At 35.3% G+C, this 19,503-nt stretch overlaps 1 protein-coding gene across 2 annotated transcripts in view; it reads left to right on the forward strand.

Moving 5' to 3' along the window:
• The window catches only part of TYRP1 (tyrosinase related protein 1), a 15,743-nt gene extending 1,549 nt beyond the window's left edge, over positions 1–14,194 (forward strand). For both annotated transcript variants that reach the window (XM_027105859.1, XM_027105858.1), the window contains exons 3-8: positions 941–1,263; positions 3,975–4,179; positions 7,008–7,175; positions 9,385–9,564; positions 12,616–12,762; positions 13,611–14,194. In XM_027105859.1, coding sequence (XP_026961660.1) covers positions 941–1,263; positions 3,975–4,179; positions 7,008–7,175; positions 9,385–9,564; positions 12,616–12,762; positions 13,611–13,816 — 1,229 coding nt within the window. In that variant the 3' untranslated portion in view covers positions 13,817–14,194. The remainder of the gene's footprint in view (positions 1–940; positions 1,264–3,974; positions 4,180–7,007; positions 7,176–9,384; positions 9,565–12,615; positions 12,763–13,610) is intronic.
• The last annotated feature ends 5,309 nt before the right edge of the window (positions 14,195–19,503 follow it).

A 19,503-nucleotide genomic window follows, 5' to 3' on the forward strand; every position in this document is an offset into this window, starting at 1 on the left:
GGCTCAGCGGCCATGGCTCACGGGCCCAGCCGCTCCGCGGCATGTGGAATCCTCCCGGACCGGGGCACGAACCCGTGTTCCCTGCATCGGCAGGCGGACTCTCAAACACTGCGCCACCAGGGAAGCCCCTTTTTTTTTTTAATTGAAGTATAGCTGATTTACAATGTTGTGGCTACAGCAAAGTGATTCAGTTATACATATATATCTATTTTTTCAGATTTTTTTCCCTTATGGGTTATCACAAAATATTGAGTATAGTTCCCTGTGCTACAGAGTACATCTCTGTTATTTATTTTATATACAGTTGTATGTACATGTTAATCCCAAACTCCTAATTTATCCCTCCCCCGCTTTCCCTTTGGTAGCCATAAGTTTGTTCTCTCTGTCTGTGGGTGAGTCTTTATTCTGAGCCAGGCTCTGGTCTAAGTGCTTTTTATGTGTGTCCTCTTAGTCTTTACAGCTTTATAAAGCGGATATTTTTACACACACTTTACAGATGAAAAACTGATGCTTAGAGAAATGTGTGCAGTCATAGAATGAGGCTCTGGTCTTAACCACTATACTATACTGCATACCGTGTTTTTGCAAAATTTATGATATTAAAAAGGTAGAAAATTCCAAGAAATATGCCAATAGTGAGCAGAAATCAATATAACAGGATCAGAGAATCATAAAGTCCATGGTAAGATTAAGGAAAGCTCATAGGAATCCTAGAGTAAGTTGGAGAGAGAAAGAGAGGGAGGGGAAGAGAGAGACAAAAAGCAGGCCTGAAGAAGGGATTTTAGCAAGGGGTATTTTTAAAAGTATAAAATGATGTGCGCACACATGTAAGTTATCATTCACGGGTAAATGGGACGTGGTGTCACAAGATGATTGTGTGCATTGTCTACCCATGCCCACACTGCAGATGTTTTCACGTTTGAATTTTGTACCCTTAAAGTCAGGAGAAACCTACTGGACTTAAGTACAGAAGAAAAGAACCGCTTTGTCCGGGCCCTGGATATGGCAAAGCGTACAATTCACCCTCAGTTTGTCATTGCCACCAGGAGATCAGAAGAAATATTGGGGCCAGATGGCAACACCCCACAATTTGAGAACATTTCCATTTATAACTACTTTGTTTGGACGCACTACTACTCAGTCAAAAAGACTTTTCTGGGGGCAGGACAGGAAAGCTTTGGTGAAGTGGATTTCTCTCATGAGGGACCAGCGTTTCTCACATGGCATAGGTACCACCTGCTGCAGCTGGAGAGAGACATGCAGGTATGCACGAGGCATGGCCATGTTCATATCCTTTACAGAGGAGGTGACTTGTTTCTAAGTTGTTGATCCACTGTGTTCCGAATGATCAAAACAGGCGATGACAAAGCGATTGCACATTATTAATCTGCCTTTGGCATTCTGTTAAGTTTCTCCTTATGCTAATTACTTCCTTATTAATTAATCTTTACCCTTTGTGAAGTGAAAAGAAAGTCGTATCAGTGATGAGGAAGCCAATTGAGATATTTGTAGGTGTGAATTAAAACACTGGACATATTCTACAGCTCTGTCATTGAAAAAATAACCCTCATATAGTTTGCAATGAGGGACTCTCACTTGATATGTCTCCCTTTTCAAATGTAAACCAATACCTCCTCCTGGTTTGGATGAGGCAGGTGTATATAACTTCTCAGTCTTCCAAGTCCCAAATGTATAGCTCACTTTATAAGTTGATGATTCGTTCTGATATGACACGGGGTTTAAATTATGAAAAAAATTACTTTTCATTTATATTGTCATATTTTAATTGAACTCCATTTTTTCCATGCCCCCTACCACTTTGAGGCTTACAGAAGACACCTACTAACAACATCCCATAGGTCAGACATCATTTTAATTTAAAAGGCATTGACTTTTTTGGCATAAAGTGAAGCTCAAAACAAAGTTATTTCCTGCTTATTTTTAATCAGATAAGCTAAAGCCACATTAAAGTATCTGTTAACATAAATACTTTCATATTGTTTATTTTACTAATTGCTCTATATTTTAAGAATTATTATTTTTAAATGAAGTTTTTTAAAAAAATTTTTGTTATTGACGTACAGTTGATTTACAATGTTGTGTTAATTTCTGCTGTACAGCAAAGTGATTCAGTTATACATATCTATACATTCTTTTTTTATATTCTGTTCCATGATGGTATTCATAGGATATGGAATATAGTTCTCTGTGCTATACAGTAGGACCCTGTTGTTTATCAATTCTGTATATAACAGCTTACATCTGCTAACCCCAACCTAACCCCTAACCCCTTTAAAATTCTTAGATCTCAATTAGGAAATCCACAAACTGAACCTGTTTTCTAGATGAAATAACAGCAATGAATCCCTCCCCACAAATTAAAATCTAAAAATTAATCTAAAAATATCCGAGGGCAGATTCCCATATTGATTTGCAGTATGCTTGCGCCCAGCATTATCCAAAAAAAATAAATGGTTAGAAGGGAGAGATTTAATGCACTAAAATACAGAACAAAATATTCACATGTAAGTAGTCCATCCATATGCAATTTGAGAGTGATTAAATGAATTCATCTGATACTCTGAACTTCATAGTTTATAGCTCTGATTTCAAGGCATTTTTCAGATTATGAGTAGATAAATCTGTCATTTGTAATCGACTCGAGCTCTTCTTGCCTTCAAGTCATTTTCCCACAGGTACACCAAAATGAAAGGGCAGGTGGAAAGTATCTAAAAGCTTCAATTTTGCCTGCGTAAGCTTCAACCTCTATGACTTACGTTTTTAAAACCCAACAGCACAAGGGATCCAACAAATTACAATCTAAATGTAACGCACAGTTGAAATGCCACATGAATCTGCTCCAGCTCCCAGATGCCAGTTGCTGAACCACAAACTGACTCTTAATGATCCCTTAGAAGCTGTCACTAATTTTTGTGAACCAGAACAATGGCTTCTAAATAAGGACTCTAAAGCTCTGGAGATCAATAACTGGGGAATACCTTGGAAAGTTCTGACCCTCTAAAATACCCCGAGGACAAGGAAATGCTTCCTAGAAAGGGTTTAAAAGTAAAAAAGTACATATGTACTAAATACTTGTGAGATAAAACAATGGCAATCCCTACATTTATATCCCACGCTCTAAATATAGCTCACTAAAGGCTTAAAGGAATGAGAAATAACAAGTACAATAAATACATGTTTAAAGGAACCCAGTAAAATAAGCATGTGATCTTGAGTCCAGCATTTTTAAAATTGTTGAGATCAGCTCTAAATGGAAACTAGGTCTCTGGTCTAAATAACAGTGTGCACAGAGAAATATTCTGCTTCAGTTTAGCATTTCCTGTCTGTATTAGTTTCTAGCAGAAGCCTGAGTCTTCACAGTTTAGATTCTGAAGCAGGGGTCTCTAAGTAAAACACCTTCAGTGCCCCGGCAGATAAGGCAAGTGTGAAAGAGCCTCCGTAGTCTGTGGCCAAACCAGAATCTAAATGCCTGAAGTCGTTCTGGTTAAATTAAAAAACAGAAACAAAATAAAAGGCACTGCTTCACATAATATATCTCAAGGCTAAGTCTGGCGCCAGATCAGGAGTTAGTCATGCTTGAACTAGAGATAAGAAAATGGAAGGAAGTGGAAATGTCAAAGTGTAGAAGTGATTATTGATAATTTTTAGTAAAACCAACAGAAATGTAACTACTTGCCTAAAAAAGAAAAGAAGACACCTCCCCAAAGCATTTGCAGAAACTTCTGTATAACAAGTTGAGTTTCATTCCCTCTAGTGCCCAAGTGACTTCTTGTAGTAAATTTGAAGCTTTGTTAAATATTTAAGTCCTCTAGCCCTTCAGACACCACTGACACACTAACTGGTCCCTAAGTGGCTGAAGAGAACTAATAGAAACAGAATGCCAGGGAGTAAACCAAGCAAAGGGAGAATTTTAAACAAAAGCAGAGAATGCTAACAGAGTTTCTGTGATCTAGGAAATGTTGCAGGATACTTCTTTCTCCCTTCCTTACTGGAATTTTGCCACCGGGAAGAACACCTGTGACATTTGCACTGATGACTTGATGGGATCAAGAAGCAACTTTGATTCCACTCTTATAAGCCCGAACTCCGTCTTTTCTCAATGGCGAGTGGTCTGCGAATCCTTGGAAGATTATGATACCCTGGGAACCCTTTGTAACAGTAAGTTCCAAATGACAACTAGGATTCAGAATTGCCTGTTAGGTAAAGTGATTAAATGTGCTGCCTGAAGGCTCTTCATTCTACTAAGGACTTCAGACTAAAATCCACGTTTATTATGGAGAGTTGATGTACAAATATTCACTAAGTACCTAGGACAGTCAAGGCAATCTGGGGTGCTCCAGGGGAAAAAGAAAGTGCCTATACATTTTTCCATTGCTTTCCTTGAACAACTTGGTCAGTGCATTGCTCACTTTCTTATTTTGGAAATGTCTATTTTGTATTAATTAATCCTCTTAGTAAGCTCAGCACTGCTTAGTAGTCATGTGTCTTGTGTTGGAATTTCACAGAAAATGTTTCCCTAGGAAATGTGAAATATGCAGAAAGAGTTGGAAGTGCCCTGGGAGTAAAAAATACATACAATAATAATTACTATTATTATTATATAATGATTATTACTATTATTTTATGTTATTATAATATATTATTTTTACTATTATGTTAATCTGGTCAGAAGGTTAAAAAACCAAAAGGTGACATGGAGGATGCCTTTAATAAAAGAAAGATACTGTACAGAAGATGTCTGCCAACTAGCTCTTTCCAGCTCTCCCAAAGTGAATACAAAAAGAGAATGATTAACCAGTTTTCCTAGCATCCTTTCTCCAGTGGTCTGAATGCCATCTCTGCCACAGGTCACGTTTCTGTCCTATGTGGATCAGCTCCCGTGAAGCTTTCTGTTCTCTTCCTTAGATCCTATTTTTACTGTCTCTCTTGCTGCTAACTAATTATCAGAGTCTTTTTATCCCATCTTATTTTTCTTCTTCAGGCACGTCTGGCTATTTTGAACTTTTGTTCTTCCATATAAAAACTAGAATTATTGGAATTTATTTTTTATTTTATTATTATACTAATAACATTTATTCTGCACATATTCCTTTAGGCACCAAATATTAAATTACTTTGTAACTTAAATAGAGAATATTTTAAATAGAGCAAAGAAATTAAGTAGATTTTTCACCATTAGAAAATTATTTAGCCATATATAGGAATAAGAGAAGTAAATGTATATAAAATTTTATTCTGTAGAAGTTTAAAAATTAAAATAAAACTTTGTTTGGCATGCTGAATGAGATAAAATTGAGGAGCAGTATGTCTTTAGATACCAAAACATTCACCTCTCTCTGACTGTGATTTTTTTTTTTAATTTGTTTGCACATGGACAACTTCTGCCATTGCACCTATTAACATCCTATGGATTGGAGTCCTGTGGGATTTCCATGCAGGAATGAATGAAAAGTTCAGAGTGTCTGAAGTAGAAAGCAAATTTAAGAAGTATAGTGAAGAAAGAGCATGTTTTTCATGTGATGAATTAAAGGTGATATTTTAGTGGCTGGAAGAATGTTAGATGTCAATAATTAACTCTTTCAGTAAACCAAATTGGTACATTTATGGAATACTGGAAAGATACTGTCCAGAAAGCATATGAGGACATAAGCATGCAATGTCTAAGGAAGGTTTGATCTAAAGCTGTACAGGTATGGGTGTCTTGTAAAAGATGATCAGTGAAACCACAGGAATGGATAATTTCATCCAAGAAGAAAAGTAGAGAGAGGCAAGAATTACCGTGAGGATTAAATCAGATATCTTATTAAAGTATGTGATACCATATCAGACACATTAATATGTGTTCAATAAAATGTTATTTTCCTTTTTTCTTTCACTGGCCTAATAAATAAAACAGTTCTTGTCTAGCTTCCTATCCTTCCCGCCATCCACTACACCCTTACATTGCCACATACCCTAGGCAAGCTGTTCACCTAACAGGCCCTCTTGTACAATCAACCTGATCTTTTCATAAATCAATATACACCAAACAACCATTTGGCTTTAATTATATGCCAGTGCTGGATCAAGACTGGAGGACACACTGGTGATCAAGAAAAGAGTTTGTGCTCCGATGGGGCTTATATGATGCATAGAAGAAAGCTTATCTCTTTTATTATTACCTCTGCTTAAAATGTTTGACTTGAAAAATCTGTCTTATTTCACCTCTGGCAATTTTCCTCAGTCCTTCAGGGCTCTTTGCAAATCTCTCTACCTAATGAAGGCTTCCTGAAGCCACCCAACTGGGAAGAATTGATTCTCTCACTTACACTCCCCCCCCCCCCCCCCCCCGCCTTCCCTCCCTTCCCTATTTCTCCTTCTCTCCCTCCCTGTCTCCCCAAAGGCATCGCTGTATCTCTAGGGGTACATATTATCCCTAGTACAGCAGCTCTTTGTTTACCTGTTTATCTTACTGCCCTTAAAATGTTTCAATTATTTTCCACGTTAATTGCTGAAAAATATGTGGTGATTGCAATACAGACCGCTTCCCAAAGAGATTTAAGGTTGTTTTAATTTTATTTCTCTGAAGGCTTGAAAGAGCATTCAAGTACAAAATTTCATATGTGTATGAAATATGGATTTCAGTGTAGAGTTCTGGTTTATGAGATTATGTTGGTAGGATTTAATTTTCCATGGAATTTTCATTTTAATGTGTTCTCTTGAAAAAAGCATATGTTGATTTAACAAATACAAGGACATCTATCTGTTATTGTGATCATCTTTTCCTCAGGTGATTTTGTGTATCACATATTTTCCCTATTCACAGAAGTTGGACATGATAACTTATTTCCTCACTTTAATGCCACTAAATATGCACTTTAAAAATTTCCTCTTCTACCAAGGAAACCCTGTTTTTCAGTGTTCGTGCTATGTATACAAATTTGAAAAGCAAAGCTAAGATCTCTAAATGTTCTATACATGTTCACCGTTTCCCATCTTTTCCCCAGGCACTGAGGGTAGGCCAATTAGGAGAAATCCAGCTGGAAACGTGGCTAGACCAATGGTGCAACGTCTTCCTGAACCACAGGATGTCACTCAGTGCTTGGAAGTTGGTTTATTTGACACACCTCCTTTTTATTCCACTTCTACAAACAGTTTCCGAAACACAGTGGAAGGCAAGTAAAAATCGGTGCTCTGAATTGACCTAGTTGTTACACGGAAAACTATTCAAATTCAAATCTCTTTGAAAAAAACCTTTGAATGCCATATGTATCCTGTAAGTTTATGTGAATAGGGCCGCCTATTATGATATAATCACAATTCTCTGCTTAAAAAAAGAACTTTCTTAAAGAAAAGTGTGAGACCCTGAAACTTTTTATCATAGGAGAAGCCCTTGGAAATGATTCTGTTAAAATACCTAAAAGGTATTAAACTCAAATTTCTGTTAGGTAGCTGGCCAATATGTGTATAACTATATCAAATTCTAGTATAGGCAAATAATATTCAAGACTTGGAGAGATTATTAATTTTTTTCTTAAAAAATATAATAAAAAATCCTGAACATAAGTTGCCATCTACTAAAGCCTGGTTTGGACACCTGTTTTATTTAGGTATCATCCTGCAACTTTTATTAAGATCTATAAAAATTAGAACTTGCATCTAGAGGTATTTAATTTGGTTTTCCTTGCTTAATTCAAAGTACTTTAAAGCTGAGAAACTGAGGTCCAAAGAAGTGAAATGAATTTCCAAAGATATCCAGCTAGTTAGTAACAGAGCACAGATTCAAATCCAAATTTTCTAAGTCCTCTAAAATAAATTATATTTCATTTATAATTATTTTATAAAATAATTTACTTTATAAAATAAATTTTGATACCCCTAAATTATTCATGATACATATTTAAAGTTTTAAAAGAGTAGAATCACATTTAACTTTATTATAAACTTGTTATTGTCAAATTTTACCTTAAATACAGCATTGCACATGTTAGACCGCCCTCCCCCAACCAATAAAAGGGACTAGATCTCTCTTTCCCATAATCTGAGATACCTGATGTATAGATCCGATAATTATTTTCAATTATCTCCCTTTTTATCATCAAAATTATCTGCCATTCTTTCCTATCTTTATGTTAATTTTCATAACTACAATGATACACTGACTTGGAGATGACTCAATAAATAATAACCGTATTTTGACTAAGCTGGTATTTATAAACTAAGACTATAAGTAGTGATTTCATACAGAATTTGCAGATTGTGTCTTACTGATGCCCAATCAAAAGACAAATTGTACTGATTTCCTGGCAGAATGCATGAAAAGATTAGTGCTTAACCACCTGCTGTGTACATTACAGACAATCTTTAAACGTTTTATGAGTCAAAAAATAATGGAATAAACATATAAAAAATGAGTAAATGAATAACTATAATTATACAACTGAGTTAATGTATTTCAAATTCTAATTTTGTTTTATAATATACAGCCCTTCCCTGCTATTCCCGCTCTGGTCCTTCAAGCTAACTACACACACTTGTAACTCCATCCCACATCAGAGACTATCTATTTTTGTTTGTGATCTATCCTTGTCTTCTCTCTAATATGTATTCATGAACAATATATATATGTGAGTATATATGGGAAATATATATGTTATATATAATATGGGAAATGTATATATTATATATAATAGATATATAATATGTGGATTATATATAAAATGGGAATATATATATGATCCACATGTGAAATATATATAATATGGAAATGTATTTGGAGAAGATATATATATATAGAATACAGATCATTCTCAAAAGTTCTATAAACGTTTTGACAGCAGTCTTTTCAGATATTTAAAACTAGCACAGAGATGGTAAGAAAGCTCTGAGAAACTGTAACTTCTCCACAAAAATAATTTTCTAAAAATAAACATGCTGACAGTCATTCAAAAGGAATAAGGTAGGAGACTAAAGTAACATCTGGCAATTTAAGCTCCAGGACAGAGTGGTGTTCTCCCAATTGTATCAGCAGTTTTTGTAGAAGCTAGAGCTTTCCACTATCTTTATTTCCATGTAGACCAATGTTACCCTTGTCAAAATAGAGTGTTCTATATATTTTGACTGGTAGTCTTTGCAGGTCATTATTTTTAACCTAGAGGCTACATTTAGAATGTCATGCCACTAGCTTCAAACTAACCTAGCTCTCGGTACAGCAAACACATGTCACCAACCATAGGTACAGAGAAGCAGTGCTATTACACTAAGGTAAAAATTGGCCTGACAAGCTTAGGAAAAATTGTTTCCCAATATAATCACTGCTTTGAACTTGAAAAGTTAGATATGTGTAATGGTTTTTACTATTCTCATCCTTGTTTTTGTATCTAGGTTACAGTGATCCCACAGGAAGGTATGACCCTACTGTGCGAAGCCTTCACAATTTGGCTCATCTATTCCTGAATGGAACCGGGGGGCAAACTCATTTATCTCCCAATGATCCTATTTTTGTCCTCCTACATACTTTCACTGATGCAGTCTTTGATGAATGGCTGAGGAGATATACTGCTGGTAAAACTCTTTCATATGCTTTTTGCAGGCTCAGCAAAGGAGATTGTTCAGATGGCATAGTTACCACTTTAGGCTAAGCATCTGGCACATTTAAACTACACTTAACAATAGGATAAAATAGCTCTAATATCTAGCCATTTCCAACTATTCTAAACCACTTTGAAAAGGCAGATGAGAAGTCTCTCAGAATAGTAATTGTAAGATGATACTTATTAACATTCAATAGGACTAAAAAGGTAATCCCTTCTCCTTTTTACCATGTAAAGATGACTACCATGTTTCCCCAATTTTTCTTTCTCATATCTTCCAATGAACATCCTCATTGTTTTTTAATATGAATGCAAAAACCTTAAAGAGCTCTTCTTTGATACCCCAAAAGACAGAAAAAATACACTCATAATCCACAGTTCTGATTCTTATTACTTTACGGCCTCTCACAAATGGAAATTTTATTCAACTTGAAAAGTTAATGTTAGTTTTTATATCACACTGTAGAAAATCTCTTTTAAGTTCATTGTAATGCATTTTTAAAATATTATTTAAAGGCTACTTTCTCTTCACTCAGCTGAGAGGGTTGTATTACTATTCAAACAATGAATGTGCTTTTACTGGTTAAAACATCATAAATTTTCACATTTTAAAAGTGTTCTAAGTTTTGTCTTATGTGCCTTTACTTCGTCATGCACATAAACATAATATTGGAGATTAACTATCTACTGATTCATTTATTCATTCAGCCATCTCTTACTTCTGTGCTGTGTGTGTATGTGTGTGTGTGTGTGTATGTGTGTGTGTGTGTGTGTGAGAGAGAGAGAGAGAGAGAGAGAGAGAGAGAGAGAGAGAGAGAGAGAGAGAGAGAGAGAGAATACAATAGAAACCGCTAATCTAACCTGATTTGGACCATTAATTGATGAGTTGGTCAAAGTAGTTTGTTTCATCTGAAAACAATTTAAGAAATAAATAGCTTAAATACAAATATTTATTCACTTATCAATCTTCTATGAATTCACTGATTGGAGTTCCATCTGATTTTTCATGTGTATTTATACACATACATACAACCAAAATGAATTGTCTATAATTTACAGTGTCTGTTTCTTAAAAGTGAAACAAGAAATTAACAACCCTTGTGATGCAATCTGAGTACAGTATTATTCTAAATTTTCATAATGCTCCCCTAACCCTTAAAAATCATAGTTGCTCATTCCTAATTCTATAGCAACGTTGCAACCACTTATTCTTAATAAATCTTTCCAAAGCATTCCATTTATTTATTATAAAAACAACATCCTCCTCTTTTTACAATCATAATTATCGATTTACGTGTGTTTTGTTATATTACTTTTATTTCAATAACAAATAACTAGAATTAGTAGGTTTAGAAATGAACATAACTAACTTTTGTTAAACATACACTGCTGGAAACTAGACAGCAATGTATAAACTGACAATAAGCATATGTAAATAAATATAGAGTATGTTATATGGGGGAAAGTCTTTGTAGACAAGTAAAATCAGGAAAGGGGATAGGCAGTACTGCGTAAGTATATGGAGAAAAACGCTCCCAAGACAAAGGAACAAAGGAGCCACTGTGGCTGGAGCAGAGTGGGGAGTGGGGAGAAAACGGAGGGAGATGACAAGGTCAGAGAGAAAACAGGGGGCAGATCCTTAAAGACATTGGGTTTAACTCTCAGACAGAAGGGGAGCCATTGAAGGGTCTGACACAGGGAAGCAACATTGCAATCCAATTGCTATTGTTATTTTTATTCTTCTTCTTTTCCTCCACTTATTTTAATGGACATAACTTTTTTATGCAGCTGTAACTGGACTAGGTTGAGGCCAATTCAGTAAAGATGAAGTGGGAAGTTTAAAAATGATCTAAGTTATTAGCTTTAACATCTAACTTTAACAAATAATTAACAGGAGTAGTGCCTTGAGGCCAGGAACCTTGTCTTTTGTTTAATGCTATACCCCATGTGCCTAGATCAGTGCCTGGCATTAGCCTGGCTCAATAGATTTCAGTGGATAAATATTTAATTAGCATTAATTCATAGTACATTTAAAATCACTAGATTTTAAATTTAAAGTTACAAAAATATAAACACTACCTGCCATTTCTATGATCAATTTTTCTTCAGAGTAGATGCTAAAATACTCTCCTGTGCTTCACAGGATCACAGTGACTGTCCAGGTAATATACTTCTTGCGAACAGAAAACCTAATATTTCACTAGCCTTCTCACATATTCCAGCTCTTTTAAATGTATTTCCACTAATGTCCTACCCAAACCCACTTCCAACTCTGGTTTTGTGACATTCCATTTGGCATTTAATTGTACCAATATAAACAACAACAACAACAACAAAAAGGAATGATCTTTTGTCACAAAGAGTATATCACTCCTTTTATCTGTGATAACAGAAACTTACTAATAATATAAATGCCTATGATTTTTATTTAAGTAGAAAGATGAAAGGCGGCAGGAAGCAAATAGGATTCTAGGACCTTGATTCAAAGTGTTAAGTGCTTTTTGTTAACAGAGTAAAACCCAGGGAATAAGTTAATATTTATTTCTCTAATTAAACAGAAAAATGAAAAATACTAAACAGAAATAGTCATAGTCAAGGACAAACCTCATTAGCTACAGTGTCTCTCATATTTAAATCATAGATGATACTACAGCAAATTACAGGTCCAATCTTTTATTTAGCTTTGAAAAGTAAGTTTAATGAATTTTATTCAAATTAGTTTCTGTAATATAAAACAACTAATGATCATCATAGATAAGAAAAGACTAAAATTTCCTTATTTTTAAACTCTCTTTTTGTGTTGGATGACATGTTAGTGCTGTACTCAAAGCATCTGAGCTCTGTTTTATGCAATTCCCTGTTCTGCTGTAGTGAAATATTTTTATGTCTTTACTCAGTGTAAAATATGAAAGAATTTTTAATGTTACCCTTGAATACTTTGGGTCACCTTCAGAACATAATAATAATGTATTAATATTAGCTTGAGTTTGTCTATTAACAAGGTGTCTTTGACATATTTTAGATATATCCACATTTCCATTGGAAAATGCCCCTATTGGACATAACAGACAATACAATATGGTACCATTTTGGCCTCCAATTACCAACATAGAAATGTTTGTTACTGCTCCAGACAACCTGGGATACACTTATGAAGTTCAATGGTCAAGTGAGTACTGAAAATGTATTTTTACTGTGGAAATTTCCGAAAGCAAATTTGTCACCCTTAAAGTAATCACATTTTTCTGAGATAAAGTAATCCACAGTTTTCCACTTGGATTTAGAAGCTTTCATTTGAATTTTTATTTGTGGATAAAGAGACTGAATTTAACATTTGTTGAGAGTCCACTCTGACCTGGTATTGAGCTGATTACATACCACACTATTTCATTTAATCCTTACAACCCTCTGAGGCAAGCATTAAAATCCTCATTTTACAAATAAGGAAGACGAGGCTTAGAGGGAGTAATTGTCAAGGATCACCTTTCTAGTGAGCATAGAGAATGAGTCTTGAGCTTAGCCCTGTGTAATATGCCCTTATTTTTCTACTGCATAATGTTGCTTCCGTTTATTTAGCCTAAAAAAAAAAAAAAAGAGATGGAGATATTCTGAGCTGTTTTTTCTGAGGTTTTGAAATTCAAAACTTTCTCTTTTAATTTTAAATACCTTTCTTAACAAAGGCAGTGGGGTACAGTGGAAGAGCACAGGATCTGGATCCTGAAAGACCTGGGCTCCAAAACCAACTCTACTGCATACTAACCAAATGACCTTGGGCAAGTGACTCAAACTCTGAGCCATCGTTTCCTTTAGAATGAATATAATAACTATCCCAGTAGGGCTCACTATGAGAAATTGTGCTTTGAAGATGCCAGGTGCCATAACAGGCGATATAGCCAATAAAAATTAAATATGAGTACTTTGTAAAGTGCCTGGAACAGTGCCTCTGTTAGGGTATCCAATTTGGGGTGGCAACTGTTTTATTATTTATTTTTTGCTCTCGTTTTCTTTTTCACACAGGTCGGAATTTTAGTATTTCTGAGATTGTTACCATAGCGGTAATTGCTGCTTTATTACTGGTTGCAGTCATTTTTGTGGGTGCTTCTTGTCTGATTCGTGCCAGAAGAAATATGGATGAAGCAAATCAGTCTCTCCTTACTGATCAGTATCAACACTATGTTGAAGAATATGAAAAAATCCAGAATCCTAATCAGTCTGTGGTGTAATTACAAGTGGTATATTCTCTTATGCATTACTATCATAAAACCATATGGTTGAAAAATAATAGGTTGAGTTAGTAACTGTATTTTCTTTCATTCCGTTATTTCCGTCCTTGTGCATGCACATGCTGGAATTCAAAGCACCAGATACTATTTTCCAGAACTGGGGAAAGTCACAATATTTTCAATGTTTTCTATTTTTCAGTTCTATTTATAATGGTAGGTTGCACCCATTCTATGGTATTTAAGCAGATAGTATGAAGATTTGGGGCATGTTTTGAAGGTCAACTATATGACAATATAAATAAGTTGTTGTACTTTGTTCATATTGTAAAGAAAAATCATGATTGATCGTAAACCCCTGATTAAAATACATGAGTAGGATGCAAATGAACTTATTTACGAAGCAGAAACAGACTCACAAACATAGAAAACAAACTTTCAGTTACCAGCTGGGAAAGGGGGTGGGGGAGGGATACAGAAGGAGTTGTGATTAGCAGATACAAACTACTATACATAAAATAGATAAACAACAAGGTCCTACTGTATAGCACAGGGAACTATATTCAATATCCTATAATAAACCATAATGGAAAAGAATATGTATATACATGTATAACTGAACCACTTTGCTGTACACCAGAAACTAACACAACATTGTAAATCAACTACACTTCAATAAAAAATTAAAAAAAAAAAAAGAGTAGACATTTCTACAATGTCAAGATGTAAATACATTTCCATTCATTGACACTGGCCAACAGATATAAAGGAAGCTACATTTGTAGTTTAAATTAATTATGTGACATTATAAATGGGATCCCAATTAACTTTTCCAAACTGATCTTCCCCTTTGATCATCAGCCTATATTATTTAGTTTAAGGTTCAAGGCCACAACAAAATCACAATCTTTGTCACACTTTGGAGAGGTAAAAGCTTTACTTTGTTTAAAAGACTGTCAATAGTGCCTATGCTTGCAGCGGTGTTTTCCTACCTCAATTCACTGAAAAAAGAACTACCCATCCATGCATTTCACCTCCCACTTCCTCTTCTAGTTTCTTAGAGGTCCACAAGGAAGGCATAAATGTAGAGAATATGTGTCATAGTGCTCTACAAATAGCATCAGTTCATGGTGTTTAATTCAAATACCATTTTCTTGTCATTTATCAGCCTTTTATATATTTTCAAAACAAAATATTAAAATATTATTTCGTCAGTCTCCCTTTTCTGTACAATTCTGCGAGAACGTCATTCTTTAATTTCTTCCTATCTTTTAACAAAATATTTTTTCTCTTTTTGATCTTGTATTACAGAAACAATATTCCCAATGAAGAACTCTTATAGGCTGGTTATATGAACAAACATTTTAATGAAAATTGGTTGAAAAGAAATAATATCAGTAATAATTATACACTATAGAAAATGGGTAGTCTCATATTCCCAACTCAATAAACAGAAACAAGATTAAAGTTATATACACCTGATTGGTTACTGGGTTTCCTGCTATTAAGCAATCTTCAGGCTATGTACACAAGATAAACAGACGAAACGTGTTAGTGAAAGAGAATGTATATAACAACAATATTGTTTTAACTTTCAAAGAGGATTACTCAGTTGGTTCTCTCGAATACATTTTGATTTATTAAAATCTTATGTACTCAAAGCTTTTCAGATAAATTATTGTACAATGTAAGGTTTATTTTTATATAAACATCAATGAAACTGAGTTCCTTACTTCATATTTTTGGAGATTTACTAAGTACTCATTTCATAAACATGTATCAAGCACACACTACGGATTTGGGGAGGGGAAAGTCAGGAACATAAAATTAAGGTGACATTTGACTTGGGCCTTAAGGAATACCATTGAATTTACCAAATATAAGAGTAGAGAATGAGATTCCATGCAGAAGTGACAGCATGAGCAAAGTCACAGAAGTTTGAAAGAGCATGGAACATTCAAAACTATAAAGCAGGTCAGCGTGGTTAGAGCACAGTTTTCATGGAGGGGAGAAGAAATATAAATTGGGAATAAAATCAGTGTCCTATGCGCAATCCTCAGAAATTTGGAATTCATTCTATTTGAATTCCAAATTTGGAATGAGAGAACAGGGGACAGTCACAAAGTATGTCTGAGAAAGATAACGGTGGAGGTAATATTTTTAAATAATGATGATTAAGAATGATTTGGGGGCTTCCCTGGTGGCGCAGTGGTTGAGAGTCCGCCTCCGCCTGCCGATGCGGGGGACGCGGGTTCGTGCCCCGGTCCGGGAAGATCCCACATGCCACGGAGTGGCTGGGCCTGTGAGCCATGGCCGCTAAGCCTGCGCATCCGGAGCCTGTGCTCCGCAACGGGAGAGGCCACAACAGTGAGAGGCCCGCGTACCGCAAAAAAAAAAAAAAAAAAAGAATGATTTGGAATGGCCAGAGTACAAACGAAGAGACTAGTTAATATCAAATAGTTCATGGGAGAGAGGAGGAGAGCCTGTCCCGAAACATGAGCATTAATTCTAAGAAATCCTAACTCTAATAGAGAGCTACACCCATTACCTTATAAATATAGCTTTGATAATTTCTCCCTAAATGTGCTGCTTTATTTTTCTTTTACTCAAGGACTTCTTTCTATTTATTTTACAGCTCTGTAAGATCTTAAGACTTATCTTGATCAGGTAACCATTCCTCCCCCTATAATATGCTACATTATTCATTGTAAATAATACTCTTCTGCAATCTTGGAGATTTTTCACTGGTTCTCAGTCCTCCAGCCCTCTTATAAAACACAGTAAATGAAATTATTATGTACTCACTGGAAAGCACACTGCATACCACTTAAACCCACTCTTTCCTGTTGCATAAGCATACATTGCATGCCAATACCACAAACTGAGCTGAGCTTTATAGTCTAAACAGAGGTAAAAATGCCTGATTGGACCTTCCTATATAATCAAGAATGAAAAGCTATTACTTTTGTATCCCTCTGAAGTTATATCCTGTCTTCTTTCCTATAAGCAGATTTCAGAGATGGTGCTCACTTACAGCTCCATGTAATCTTTAAAACTGGATGCAGGGAGAAAGAAGATTTGTCTATTAAAATAACTGTTCCAAGATTTGTTATGAGACACTTGTTCTGAGCTCAGTCCATGAAGACCCAGTAACATCATGCATTTTGTTCTTCGCCATTTCCTAGTCAAAATCATTACACAAGCAACCAATCAATGGAAGATCAAGTTGGGCACAGAGAGCTAATATGAAACAGAAAAAAGAAAAAAAATGTAAATATGTTAACAAACCAAGAACAGAGCTTGATATGAAAGAACTGAAATGTAAAAGGAAAAATGCAAAATCTCCCACTTTGAAAGCACAATTGAAAAATTAAAGGGTAGAACAAGACAGAAGCTAGCAAGAGATTTTAGTGAATTTCAAGGCCAGTATAAGGCAATAGTGCAATGCAACCAATAAAGTCGGGGGAGGAATGCTATGTGATTGATAAAGAGGAAAGAAATACTATGGAAGTGCTAAGGTATTATGCGTCACTAACACAGGAACAGAAATCTGTGGTGTCTGAGTCACATCTGGAGTATTTATTTGACTTAAAGGTCACGGTTTAAGAGAAACACTAACAAACTGGAACATGCCTCTCCATCTTTTAAGTGATACAATGACTAGCCCAAGAGAGAAACTTGGAAGTCACCCTTGAATTCTACCATTTCTCTCAATCCTCACATCCAATTAATTAATCATCTTGATAATACTATTGGTCAGTATCTCCTGGGCACTGAACCCATCATCTAAGACAATGCTTCTCAGTTGGAGAGCAATTTACCCCCAGGAGACATCTGGGGGTGGGGCATTCTATGGGCATCTAATGGGCACAGGCCAGGGGTGCTACTGAACATCCAACAATGCACAAAACAGCCCTCCAGATCAAAAAATATTCCAGCCCAAAATGTCAATAGTGCTGAGGTTAAGAAAACCTGATCTAAGGCCACAAGTATAAACAAGGTTCATAGTGCTTGTGGCCTCACAGAGCTTGAAAGAAAATGAAAAGAGATGAAAGAGAATGGCAAAGCCAATGCACTGTATTAGGAATGCATTATTTTCTCACAAACTAGGAAGTCTGAAAGGCAGAGCCCAAGGGAAGTAAGACAGCACAATGATGCCTTCAAGAGTACAGGCTCTTTATAACTTTTCTCCAGCACCTTTAGTGTGTGGTTTTTACCTTTTTATTTATACTCTCAGTGCTGTGAAATGGCTGCCACATCTCTAGACTTTATATCTATCCCACATAGAAATTTTCTTTTTATTTGGAAATAGATATCCTCCCAAATTCTGCCTATATTGCATTAGAAGTCTATCCCATGGCAGGAGAGTATAAAAAATTGAGGGAGTTTTTTGTTGGTGGTGGTTTGTTGTTTGGCTGGTTACTATCCTGAATAAAATCAGAATCCTAATCGTAAGGGATAAGAAAGAAAGAATCTGGAATTGTGGCAGCTGGGAGTGCTGCCACAGCAATAAACAAGCAAAAACAATCAAGATATGTAATAATTATAGCAGAATGAAAGAAACACACAGTGTGCTTTTCTTTAAAAAAAAAAAACAATCTGGTGGTGGAGGGTGGCATCTAATTGATAGATGATTAAGGAAAATCAGCTAAAGAACTGAAAATTAAGCTGAAACCTAGAGGATGAGAAAATTGCTGGAAAAGTACACTGAACAGGTCTATGATAAAAGCTGAATCCCCACTGTCCTCAATAGAATGTTAAAACATGCTACCACTAATTTTTTTTAAGGTAATAAATATACTGTTTCTGTTTAGAAATAAAGAGGCAAAATCCAAACAATCAACTTGAAGTGTGAATTGTATGTGGGGAAGATTGGAGCAGAGGCCAATTGTACTTGTTCATGAACCCTGACTTTTTGAAAGGAAGTTTTAAAGAAAAGAGTGACTTTTTTTGAAATCTCAGTAAAGAATGATTGATTTCAAAATTTATGTCACTAAGCAGAAGTTTATTCTTAATTTTTCCACCTATGAAATAGGAAACTTTAGACTTTGAATTGGGGGACGAAGGAAAGAAAGGACAATGAATAAAATCTGTCGTGGCTCTCAAATAGAAATGAGTAAAACTGGTCATCAATCAGTTAGATTAAGTAAATCCCATGTAGAAATACACTCTTGTATTTTTTTTATGTAGGCTTCAAAACAGACCTTCTGACATGCTGTAAAATGTATTTCTGCAATGTTCTTCTAATCTTTGGATTTAGTCAGCCTTTTATTAATATATCTGCTAAAAGGTGAATAGAATCTGACCACAAGATGGCAGCTTTGAACACATTTCAAAATGTTGATTATGAACATCAAATGTCTCCAACTGAAACGAACAGTGAAGACATCTGCTCTTCCTCTTCTGGTTTAAAAAAATGTTCATGTGATCCTTGAAAGCAGAAGAAATGCAGTTTTTCATTTTGTTAGAAAAATGGTCTGTGAGATTAATAATCTCCACACGGCTGAAATTCCCAACTGAATAATAATGACAAAAATGTGTCTTCTTATTGACTAGAACTCTCTTGTATACATTATCCTCCTTTATCACGATCACTTATCATCAGGCCACAAAATGAAGAGTGAGGGGCAGATCACCCAGATGGGTTTCACATACAATAGATGATTACGTCAGCACCAAAGACACTGATA

The sequence above is a fragment of the Aethalodelphis obliquidens genome, unplaced genomic scaffold (assembly GCF_003676395.1).
Source record: "Aethalodelphis obliquidens isolate GAN/ISIS:26980383/991018 unplaced genomic scaffold, ASM367639v1 scaffold7, whole genome shotgun sequence".
NCBI classification, from domain to species: Eukaryota; Metazoa; Chordata; class Mammalia; order Artiodactyla; family Delphinidae; genus Aethalodelphis; species Aethalodelphis obliquidens.